The following is a 12,408-nucleotide window of genomic DNA, read 5'->3' as shown; positions in this document are numbered from 1 at the left end:
ATGCAAAAAATATATCAGACTTACCTCATCTACCTTCTGCTCTTTGTGAAGCTCTTTCATATCGATCATCAGGCTGCAATCGAAGACACAAAGATTGGATAAGAAATCAGTAGGGGGGTATTAAGTAAACACCCTGAATCATCACAACAGAAGCGAAATTGATTCTCTGATACAGTGTGTTGGCCCTCTGATCCAGTCAGGGCCAATAGGGGAATAGGTTGCCATTTGGGACATAGCCAGGACCCTGTTAGGTGCTATGCTATAGCAGCACTAGAGCCAGACAAAACAAAATCAGCCTCCCCTTGGGATGAGGCCCAAGAACCAGGGCTTTAGTCCAACTCCTAATGTGACTGATCACAGATACTTAATACATCAAAGATACTTTAATTTGTCTCTTCTCTCTTCCAAGGGATCACCCTTCATTTCGACATATAGGATTAAGGTTTTGTGGTGAGAAGATGGATGCTAAGTTTGCGATAGCTCTGCTCCAAGGCGTTACGTGCGGCTTGCTGACACTGAAGGCTAAGGCATCAGCAAGCCGCAAGTAACGCTCTGGACCAGAGCTAAGTTTGTGACATATTTTCAGGCTAGAATTAAACAGACTGCTGTGGCTATTATAAGATCATTTGTTTGATATTGGGTACGATAACTCACAATGCAGAGAAATAAGCCTTTTGACCATGAGGTAATAAGAAAAGGACAGGACATGAGCTTACCTCCCCAGGAAATCATCTTTGTCTGGGTCCTCATCAAACAACTCAATCTCCAGGTGTTGGCCTGAGTGCTCATATACCAGTGCCTGGAAAGGACTTATGTCAATTCATCTCCAATCTCAGATATAGTCGGTCACATTGAATATAGCCAAAAGCTTGTAAAACATGACATGGTGGGTAAAACTGCATGAGAGCCAAAAATAAGAGGAAATATTGGACTGTTGGAAATATGTATGTAAGTTGTATCTGGTTCTACATATACCCTATGTTGCCGTCCCTGGGGTAGTTCGCACAGAGGGGCAGGTTTCATTGACGTTTCTGCCCCTGGGGAAGTTACTGTATGATATAACCATATGTACCACTGGAAGAGTTCATTTTCAGTTGATTTCGTTTACCTCGTAAACTTCGTTCCATTTGGGGTGCAGGCTCTCTTTGACGGTCTTGCTCTGGAAGAGCTGGTTTCCAATATGGAGGACGCCATAGGGGTCAGACTTCCCCTTGATCAGGCCACCCAGGAATTTATCCTTCCCTTCCAGGTCCTGAGCCTCCAGGAAGTGAATCCTCAGGACTCCCTGGTGACACACACAGCACAGGGACACTTTAAAATAGGACACAGCAAAACCTTCAAGGGACATTGCACTTTCAAATCAAAGTTTGTTAGATGATTTCAAACTTCTAAAGTAGTCTAATTGTAGTCTAAAACTCGAAAGTAGTCCAGATGAAACCACGTCCCACAACATCGGTTGTGTGGATCCAGCTATATGCCTCCACCCCAAATTAATGGAAAAGATACGCACTGAATAAAACCGGGAAAACCAGGAAATTAGACGATGCTTATCTTTTCCATTAACTTGGGTTGAAGGCATATAGCTGGATCTACACAACCAATGTCTCGAAACATGGTTTCATCTTGATATTAATCTACCTTTTAGTATTTTGTTCAATAGTCCATTGTTTATATATCCCCCAAAAATGTGCATGCCAAAATACTAAGATGTGTTTTTTTTTTTAGTTAAGTGATCCTTTAATTAGTGTGTGAAATATGATGATGTATGATTAGATATAAGACAGGTGAAAGGCTGCAGAACCTTTGGCATAGGGAAACGTAGCTGAGCAAGTTCTACATCCCCCACCAGTGGGATAGTGATACGGTTGGGCAGCACCAGGTAGCTGTAGATCACGTCCTGAATAAGACTGTCAGACAAGCCACTGAGGAAAAACGAAACACAACAACCCCCACAGTCAGTCAGCACAACCTTGGGATGAAAGTATTCTCACCTAATCTCAGTTAAGCACAAAGGAACTTGTCTTTTTCCATTTTATAAGACGGTAGGAACATTGGAAGGGGTTCAAGCATGTTGCTGGAGTAAAGCCACAAACCTCAAAATATCAATGTAATCCACTAGGGAGTCAACACTTAGCAGTGACATTAAGGAGGCCTTACAGCCTGGGAATTACAATGCCTGGTTAACGAGAAGTTGATAGCCATAAGTGGTCTAGTATCTGCTGAGATTTTCTGTCAACCTTTGAGCTATCCACTTCGGCCTAATTCTGTACACAGAAATAACTGCATGAGAGGGTTGAAGCAATCTGTAAAAATGAAACAACCGTATATATTTGAAAAGGCATAGAACCAATTTAAATACCCCCATATACAGTACATTCCTTCACTCTTTGTCTCTTATTTCTCAAAGAAACGTAGTCATCATTTTATCCTATCATTTCTTTTGCAGCTGAGCAGAGAGCTAAAGCACTTCTGTGTGAGCAGATTAAGGAGCATTACAAAGGACATGATTCCTCTTTAGTGTGGGATCAATCACGTGGAACACATACAGGTACACACACATGCGCACGAGCGGGGTGAGCTGTTTTCAACATGCAGCTGGCACTGACCGGCGCTTACATGCAGCTCGGTGGCAAGCAAAATCATGTATTTAATATTTCAGTACACCTACCGTAATATAAATACGGTATCAAAGAAAGTACTGTGTAACGGTGCACAGTACAATACTGTAAAATGTACTGTATTATACTGTAAAAAAGTAAATGCTACCGTAATCTGAATTAATTAAGGGGAGATTTGTATTCCACAGTATTTTACTGTAATTACAAAGGATTAGTGCAAGCAAGTTGGCTGCTAGGTAAAGTGTTTACAAATGAATTAATACTTGGTATTTTATATGACTTGCACTTCTAGAGGCCTTAACGAAGGCCTCCAAACTGGCAGCGACTACAGGGCAAAACAGACCAAAGGGACATGGCAAAATGCTCAAACGTTTAAGATTTAAGATTTACTGCCAATTCAATCTGTCCCCTATACAAATTGATGGGGCACTATAACAACATAGGAGTTCAATGGGTAGAGTGTTCTCACTCACGGGTACAACAAATATAGCATCTTACAGGCATGCCTCAAAATATGTTAAATGAGACAGAAACAACAATACCATGCACCCACTATTGGTCAAACGTTTTTTCGCCGCTCCAAAGTTACGGTACGGTACTGTATTATGTGGGGTGGAATTACAGTACAGTTCAAAATATAGTAATTATTTTCCCACCCACAACATTTTCCCATAATGCAACATAATGTACAGCTAATACCCCAAATTACCATATCATTTACAGTTTTCTGTTACAGTGTGTAACGTGTACGCTGAGAGTCAGGAACCAAGTACAGGGAGAGACTTCAATAATAAATACCAAACAAGAAACGCAAGTAGCGTACAGACATGAAACACTGAAACAGAAACGATAACGCCTGGGGAAAGAACCAAAGGGAGTGACATATATAGGGAAGGTAATCAGGCAGGTGATGGAGCCCAGGTGAGTCTGATGAGGCGCTGGTGTGCGTAACGATGGTGACAGGTGTGCGTAATGATGAGCAGCCTGGTGACCTCGAGCGCCATCCCCTAGCCTCCACCAACAGACCCACAGTGTGCTGACTGCACAGATCTATTACACCCCTACAGAGAACTAGCGGTGTGGGGGATGATTTCCGTCACTGAGCTGCGGATGTGTCAACACCCTTGTCTAAATAAATAGAGTGTGGGGAGGAGAGTGTGGCTGTATCATGAAATCTTTATTAGGGCCTTTTTCCACCGCCACATTAGCATTTACATGAGTTAAATGAGCAAAAGCCACTGTCAACTCACAACCATATAGAAACTAAGCAGTGAATGTGAATAACAGAAATGATGCCTGACGTCTGCAGAGAAGACAAAGGTTATCTGCACTTCAAATGGCTTGGCTCCTTTACCAGCAGGGGGAAACATATTATATTGGATCCATTTGCTTATGGATGAGTTGTGCTTGTTTCACCAGCCATCAGTTCTCTGTCTGTGACTCTTATGTATGCATGTTGTTGCTGTACCTGTCTTGCTGGTGAGTGGTTACAAATCCAATTTGCTCTTGTGGGATTCAATTCAACGCAAGTAGTAGCACCGTCACACAACAGAAAAACGTAAAGACAACACAAGAAGTGTTTACTTCGTAGCCAATGCCTCTTTACTGTCACGTCTATTATATTCTACACTAAAGCATAACAGTTGCTCTCGATAAGCAGACCATCCACTTTGCTCTTTCATTTAAATGAGCCCTAAGAAATCCCCAAGTCCCCTGCCTGTTACCCCATCATTTCAGAGTTGAGAGATGTGCAGAATAGCGTATTTTAGCAACCATAGAGAGTTGGTGGAGCAGCCCAATTTACACACCATAGATCTCTATAAAGTCAGCGATGAGTTGCACAAATGAAAACGACAGCTTGTTCAACCATAAAAACCTTCTTGCTTTCGAGCCTTTTTAGTCTCACAGCTCGCAGGCAGTCATGTGTTGCGGTGAGCATAATGGACTAACAGTCTTAACAGCTGTAGGGCGATGGTCACTCTAGTTTCAAGTGGCAATCTGCAGTTCAAACAATAACAAAGCCCAAATGTATCCGATTCATAGATACGCTATGGATGCAAGGACTCACCATCCCTGGTATCAAAATGATAGTTCATACAGTGTTTGTTTGCAACTACACTGTTAACAACTAATGGAGTAAAACAAGTGTATACTTTGGGTTGTGATGGGGTACGACTGTTGAACTGAGCCCATAAGGCATGTATATGATATATTCTTTAAGAAACAAAATGGGTATATATCATTAATATAAAAGTCAAAAAAATGGTTGTAGAAACCGCAAAACGTCTTGTACCTAAAAGTAGTGAAAGCTTTGCCTGACGAAAGAGGGTGTAGGGTGAAGTTGCCCCAAGACACTGATCTTGGGTCAGTTTTACATTTTCCCCACTAGTGGTTAAGGTTAGGATTGGGGGAGGGGAACCCGCTCCTAGATCTGGACCTAGGGGAAACTTCACCCCCAGAGCACAAAACAGACCCAGTTTACTTACTTGAGCCCAGGAATGTCTAGTATATTGGTGAGGCCTGTCCAGTTGATGTCCAAAAGCTAGATGAAAACAAAACACATGTAGATTTTAGCGGTATGGAATCTGGAAGAACATGCTGTACAAAGAACGATTGAAAAGCCACACCTGCGCTTTTTTACTTCAATTATCTAAAAACAAACACCATCTTATAGAAGGGAAAAATGCACACAGGGACACTAGCCAGAAAGAGTGAGATTAAGTAAATGATCTACATTGATTCAAGCACTTAACTATATTGTTGTGTGACTCCTGTGATGTAATTACTCACAAGTGCAGCAAAGTAAAACAGAAGCCAAAGGAGCTCATTTCCTTGCCTCTTGACAAATAAACCAATTTCCTTTGAAATCGGACAATTTTGCACACGAAAAATGACAAGATGGTGTGCCAACAAGCATATTCTTTTGCTGCAGTTTTACCCTATATTTAGCCTGATGGCACAGCCTTAAATCTGTGTTCCATTTCTGTAGTAAATACCCAATACAACTTTATTATTTACGAACAGCAGAAATGTGTCTTCTGCTCTGTTCTCAACCTCTGAGCTACCTATCGTGTTATCATGGCTTGATGTCTCAATATACAAAACAATACACAATGACGGTGAGACATACAGTATACGTATACAATCAGGCTGGTTCTAACAGGCTACTAGAGTTAAATACTGTACCTGTAGCTGTTTTACTTGTTTCAGCTTTCTCTTATATACACGTTACTGTTGAACTGGGGACACACATCTTTGTACAGTATATGTATGAGTCAGTGTTAGAACACTGACACCAAAGATACCGCCCCCCAGATTGGACTAATACTTGACCCTCTGAAAGATTTATTAAAAAAACCAAATCCGTATACAGGGGCTGTCCCAAATGACATCCTATTTCCTATGGACCCTGGTCAACAGTAGCACACAACATAGAAAATACGGCACCATTTGGGATGGACACAGGTTCTATATTGAGGTCAGGGAGCCAGGGACTGTGTATTTTTCCATGCAAAAGTCTCTTACCAAAAGGTTTTGTGGTTATACAATGTTATGATAAAAGGGGACAATGCCTGTTTGAAATCACCCTGCATATTGGTAAACGTGAAAATTTGATCTGAGTGACAGCACAGGACTCCTTGACGGTAACTTTTTCTGGCTTAGCTGTGCTGTCACTCAGATAAAGATTTCACGTTTACCAATATGCAGGGTGATTTCAAACAGGCATTGTGGAAATGCAGGTAGTAACTTCTAAGCCGACGGGTATTTTTTTTCTTTATGCTAGTCGGAGCTTTGATGTGTCTCTTGGCTCAAGGAATCAATTTCAATGCGTTTTTACAGCCCCCCCCCCTCCCCCTCCCCCTCCCCCTCCCTCTCTCTCTGTGTTGCCTACACTGCAGCAGATATAGTGTTGAACAAGGACTGTCCAGAACACTGCAAAGTAGCCAATTCCATATGGTGCATTTCCACTGCATGGATTGCTGCCAATGTTTGGCCCAAATACTCTGTTGCCTTTTGTGTATAACACTGGTGCATACAAACGCTGGAGTGACACCAGCTGCAGTGGAGAAGCCCTATAGGGGGTACTGTACCGTAGCAGTGAACTGGCAGAGCAGTGTGGCTTCTTCTCCAAGCATAACATTATCAACTAATGGAGGGTGCTTGGAGACCATGTACATAATGTGTACCAATTAAAACAGCTGCGCATTGCAGAACTTTGCAGCGGTGCATTTTAGCTGCACACTGCAGAACTTGAGTAGCCTTCCTAAGGATGTTATCCCTCCAGTTCTCTGCGTTTCATCGCCTAAAATGCCGTCCTCCCATCCACAAGTCGTCTCAGAATGTTATTTTATTTGGCAGTCAAGATTGAACCATTTAAGGAGGAGAATGAAGGGTTGTCCACTTCACTGTGAAGCATTCTGGAGAATATTTGACTTAACTCTACCCCCTAAATCAGAGAGAAGAGGGACCCTTTTTATCCTTTACCTCAAAAGTTCTTCCATAAAATGTGCTTTCCCCCCCCCATTATTAGGATGACAGATAATAGAAATATAATCATGCCCGAGGCCACAGAAACAGGAGCTCCTGATCTAGAGTCTGTGGTCTGCTCTCAAAGAAGATGAATCACACTCAGATACTGTGTAATTAACACCCACTGCCTGGCTTGTGTCCCAACATGTAACACTGCGACTCACAGTCTTACCACTACACTCCTCCTGCTTCCTCTATCTGCTGTCTGCACTGAGGCTGGCATAGGCAGTGCAAAGAAATCCACCAAAGTAGGACTAGCCTGATCTATGTCTATTTAAGGCTCCAGTGTCTCCACTCGGGACTTGTATCTGACTTAAATTGGCCAAAGGTTTAGGCAGAACATAGGCCTGGAGGCTCAGCACTACAGGAAGGAAGACAGTGATAAAATAGCCATGGCCAAACAACTGTCTTGCAAGCGGCTAATGATGCAAGTGACCTTAATTCCAAATGATAGAAAGAGGAAGTGTGTGTCAAGTGTGTGTCAGGGCTAGAACTTACAGGTTTCTTCAGAAAGAACAGGGACAAGGCTCCTATCAGGGGCATGTCACCTAGCAACGGCTCCATGACTACTCTCAACACTCCATGGAGCTGTGAAACACAAAAGAGGCATCAAGATAAAAATGTGCTCGCTCGCAGAGATAAAACATAAACACACACACACACAACCACACATCATTAAGGGAGCTTTCAGTATCAGGGAACCAACACTGCAGGCCCTTGACCCAACTAATGACCTGTATGGGAACATTCAAGAGTGGACGCCTGGACACCGCAGCAGACACATGCCTCCAGAGACACTCCAAAGAGGTCTTTCACTCCAAAGATGCCCCCCCCCCACACTACTACTGCATTACTATCAGACATAACATATCTGTCATCCTCAACTTCCTGAACAGATTCGTTCTAATTATATCTCTCAAGACAAGCAGGTCGTTTAAGTGCTGATACTGTATATGAGCAAAACAGGCCACACTATTATTTTTGTTCAATGGACATGAGTTTAAAACAAAATGGTAATTATCCATATAAAGACACCAGTGTCTATTGTCTGTCTCAATCGCAGTATTTATTTGCTTAATATTATAATTTTTTTGAATCACACAAAAATAAGACACGATTTAAACTCCCCTTCTAAGACGCAAAGTACGCTGTTTCCAAACTCCTCTATACGATGTACTGTGAGTATGAGAAATGTGAGCCAGTGCTTTATAATAGGGCTTTGTGAAGTAAATCTCTTCGAAGGATGATAATAATGGCTCTTTGGCTCTAAGGAGCCAGATTGATTGCTTTACCTTCCAGCTATGTTTCATTGCTGCCTGCTACGCAATGGCCAAAGACATAAACACTTGTTCTGTTCAAGGCCTACTCTCGATATTCTCCCACACATACACACACAAGCAGCGTTAATTTCATCAACAATAACAAAAAATAGTCAACAACCTATTTTTCCTGAGGAAAAACAAGATGAGATGCCATGAAAAAAAAAAAAACAATGATGTCAGCCATGATTTACCATATAGGCTACAGTACAAAGCCTTGGCTACAGGTTACCAATTTAGGCAAACAGCTCTTTCCTCCCAATCATAACCTTGGTCACATACACATGGTTAACAGATGTTATTGCGAGTGTAGCGAAATGCTTGTGCCTCTAGTTCCGACAGTGCAGTAATATCAAACAAGTAAATCGAACAATTCCACAACCAGTACCTAATACACACAAATCGAAGTAAAGGGATGGAATAAGAATTTATACATATAAACATAAGGATGAGTGATGACCGAGCAGCACAGACAAGATGTAATAGATGGTATAAAATACAGTATATACATAGACTACCAGTCTAAAGTTTTAGAACACCTACTCATTCAGGGGGTTTTATTTATTTTTACTACTTTCTACATTGTAGAATAATAGTGAAGACATCAAAACTATGAAATAACACATATGGAATCATGTAGAAACCTAAAAAGGGTTAAACAAATCAAAATATATTTTATATTTGAGATTCTTCAAATTGCCACCCTTTGCCTTGATGACAGCTTTGTACACTCTTGGCATTCTCTCAACCAGCTTCATGAGGTAGTCACCTGGAATGCATTTCAATTAACAGGTGTGCCTTGTTTAGAAAAAAGTTAAAGTTAATTTGTGGAATTTATTTCCTTCTTAATGTGTTTGAGCCAATCAGTTGTGTTGTGAGGTAGGGGGTTATACAGAAGATAACCCTATTTGGTAAAAGACCAAGTCCATATTGTTGCAAGAACAGCTCAAATAAGCAAAGAGAAACGACAGTCCATCAACTTTAAGACATGAAGGTCAGTCAATACGGAGAGTTTCAAGAACTTTGAATGTTTCTTCAAGTGCAGTTGTAAAAACCTTCAAGCTCTATGATGAAACTGGCTCTCATGAGGACCGCCACAGGAAAGGAAGACCCAGAGTTACATCTGCTGCAGAGGATAAGTTCATTAGAGTTACAGCCTCAGAAATTGCAGCCCAAATAAATGCTTCAGATTTCAAGTAACAGATACATCTCAACATCAACTGTTCAGAGGACACTGTGTGAATCAGGCCTTTATGATTGAATTGCTGAAAACAAACCAATACTAAAGGACACTAATAATAAGAAGAGACTTGCTTGGACCAAGAAACACGAACAATGGACATTAGACCGGTGGAAATTTGTCCTTTGGTCTGGAGTCCAAATTGTAGATTTTTGGTTCCAACCGCCGTGTCTTTGTGAGACGCGGTGTGGGTGAATGGATGTTCTCCGCATGTGTATTTCCCACCGTAAAGCACAGAGGAGGAGTTGTTACGGTGTGGGGGTGCTTTGCTAGTGACACTGTCTGTGATTTATTTAGAATTCAAGGCACACTTAACCAGCACGGCTACCACAACATTCTGCAGCGATACGCCATCCCATCTGGTTTGGGCTTAGTGGGACTATCATTTGTTTTTCAACAGGACAATGACCCAACACACCTCTAGGATGAGTAAGGGATATTTAACCAAGAAGGAGTGCTGCATGATGGAGTGCTGCATCAGATGACCTGGCTCCACAATCCCCCGACCTCAACCAAATTGAGATGGTTTGGGATGAGTCGGACCGCAGAGTGAAGGTAAAGCAGCCAATAAGTGCTCAGCATATGTGGGAACTCCTTCAAGACTGTTGGAAAAGCATTCCATGTGAAGCTGGTTGAGAGAATGCCAACAGTGTGCAAAGCTGTCATCAAGGCAAAGGGTGGCTATTTGAAGAATCTCAAATATGAAATATATTTTGATTTGTTTAACACTTTTCCTCCATGCTACATGATTCCTTATGTGTTATATCATAGTTTTGATGTCTTCACTATTATTCTACCATGTAGAAAATAGTAAAAATATAGAAAAACTTCAAAAACTTTTGACCTGTAGTGTATGAGGTGAGTAATGCAAGATACGTAAACATTATTAAAATGGCATTATCAAAGTGACTAGTGATCCATTTATTAAAGTGGCCAATGACTTCAAGTCTGTATGTAGGCAGCAGCCTCTCTGTGTTAGTGATGGCTGTTTAACAGTTTGATGCCCTTGAGATAGAAGCTACAGGCAGTCTCTCGGTCCCAGCTTTGATGCACCTGTACTGACCTCGCCTTCTGGATGGTAGCCTTCTCCACTGCTGTCCCATCGATGTGGATAGGGGGGTGCTCCCAATTGCACAGGGCAGGGTTGAGACCCAGGGCCTCAAGCTTAATGATGAGCTTGGAGGGTACTATGGTGTTGAACAGCATTCTTACATAGGTATTCCTTTTGTCCAGATGGTATAGGACAGTGTGCAGTGTGATGGCGATTGCATCGTCTGTGGACCTATTGGGGCGGTATGCAAATTGTAGTGGGTCTAGGGTGGCAGGTAAGGTGGAGGTGATATGATCCTTGACTAGTCTCTCAAAGCACTTCATGATGACAGAAGTGAGTGCTACGGGGCGACAGTCTTTTAGTTCAGTTACCTTTGCCTTCTTGGGTACAGGAACAATGGTGGCCATAACAGTGAATCCATTAAAAAAAAGAGGAGAATCGAAGCTTTCCAACAATGTCAGAATTATTACTGTACTAATACTCAGCAAATATAATTAACATTTCCAATCGAGAAAAAACAACTGCACTCACATTTTGCCAACTGCGAGATGAATAACAACGCACATGGAAAAATAGAGCTTCTGTTGTGGTCAAAGCAAAAACAGCCTACGTGAAAGTAAGAGTGTAAAAAGTATTATTTCTAGTTGAGGTTAGTTACAATTGAAGTGTCCTGGCTGCGCATCAGTTCAAAAGAGAGACGAGTGACTGAAGTGACCGCCCGAGAGCTGTAGCCTATGGGAGAGCCAGACAGATCCGCTCAATCAGACTGTGCAACTGAAAGATGTTCATTCTGCCAATGAGAGGATTGCATTAAATATTCTGCAAAGGCATGCATGCTTATGATTGGACAAAACAGATGAAAAGGAGCTTCATGTCACATTTAATGTTTATTCGTTTCACATGGAATTCTCATCTCGTCACATTGTCGTCAAATATAAAATATATATATTTTTTAAGGGATCTCGTCTCGTTACCGTCATTCGTTTTCGTCAGGATTTTTTGGGGTCATAGTTATTGTTAATGAAATTAAAACTGGCATTGGTTACAATCTGCCACAATAGTAACGTTTCAGCTATTTGAGGGGATAGTAGGCCTAGTTGTACAAGGCCATCTGAAAGTGCACATGATGGAAGTTAAAGGTGTGGCAGGGTAGCCTAGTGGTTAGAGCGTTGGACTAGTAACCGAAAGGTTGTAAGTTCAAATCCTCGAGCTGACAAGGTACAAATCTGTCATTCTGCCCCTGAACAGGCAGTTAACCAATTGAAAATTAGAATTTGTTCTTAGGTTAAAAAATATATATATATAAATGATTTCATGGGGTAAAAAAATGCACTGACTAAGAGGTGACTTAAATGATTGTGACAAAAATTGTCCAGAGTTTTAGTCGACTGATTAGGATGAAATTACTCAAATGTGACCAAGATGAAAAGGTATTTTAGTCAAAAGACTAAGACTAAAACTACATCTAAAATAGAAGCCAAAATTAACACTGCACACAAGGTAACTGATCACACAGTATATTGCTTGTAAGTCATTGCAATAAAAACAAATCTAATGTTGTTTGCAAGCCAGTGTAATTGAGCAAGCAGCCATCATTAAAGTAACTTTTGCATGCAGTCACAACATTCGGTTGGAGTTTACTGTCCTCGA

General features: G+C 41.4%; 1 protein-coding gene across 5 annotated transcripts in view; it reads right to left on the bottom strand.

The window, feature by feature from the left end:
• The window catches only part of LOC139583567 (extended synaptotagmin-2-A-like), a 33,964-nt gene that overhangs the window by 11,871 nt on the left and 9,685 nt on the right, over positions 1 to 12,408 (bottom strand). For all 5 annotated transcript variants that reach the window (XM_071414786.1, XM_071414787.1, XM_071414788.1 and 2 more), the window contains exons 6-11: positions 7,647 to 7,736; positions 5,105 to 5,160; positions 1,802 to 1,922; positions 1,109 to 1,285; positions 717 to 799; positions 25 to 73 (exon numbers count right to left, since the gene is read on the bottom strand). In XM_071414786.1, the coding sequence (XP_071270887.1) occupies positions 25 to 73; positions 717 to 799; positions 1,109 to 1,285; positions 1,802 to 1,922; positions 5,105 to 5,160; positions 7,647 to 7,736 (576 nt within the window). The remainder of the gene's footprint in view (positions 1 to 24; positions 74 to 716; positions 800 to 1,108; positions 1,286 to 1,801; positions 1,923 to 5,104; positions 5,161 to 7,646; positions 7,737 to 12,408) is intronic.

Source organism: Salvelinus alpinus, chromosome 8 (genome assembly GCF_045679555.1).
Source record: "Salvelinus alpinus chromosome 8, SLU_Salpinus.1, whole genome shotgun sequence".
Lineage (NCBI taxonomy): Eukaryota > Metazoa > Chordata > Actinopteri > Salmoniformes > Salmonidae > Salvelinus > Salvelinus alpinus.
This window is presented reverse-complemented; position numbering and strand designations above follow the sequence as displayed.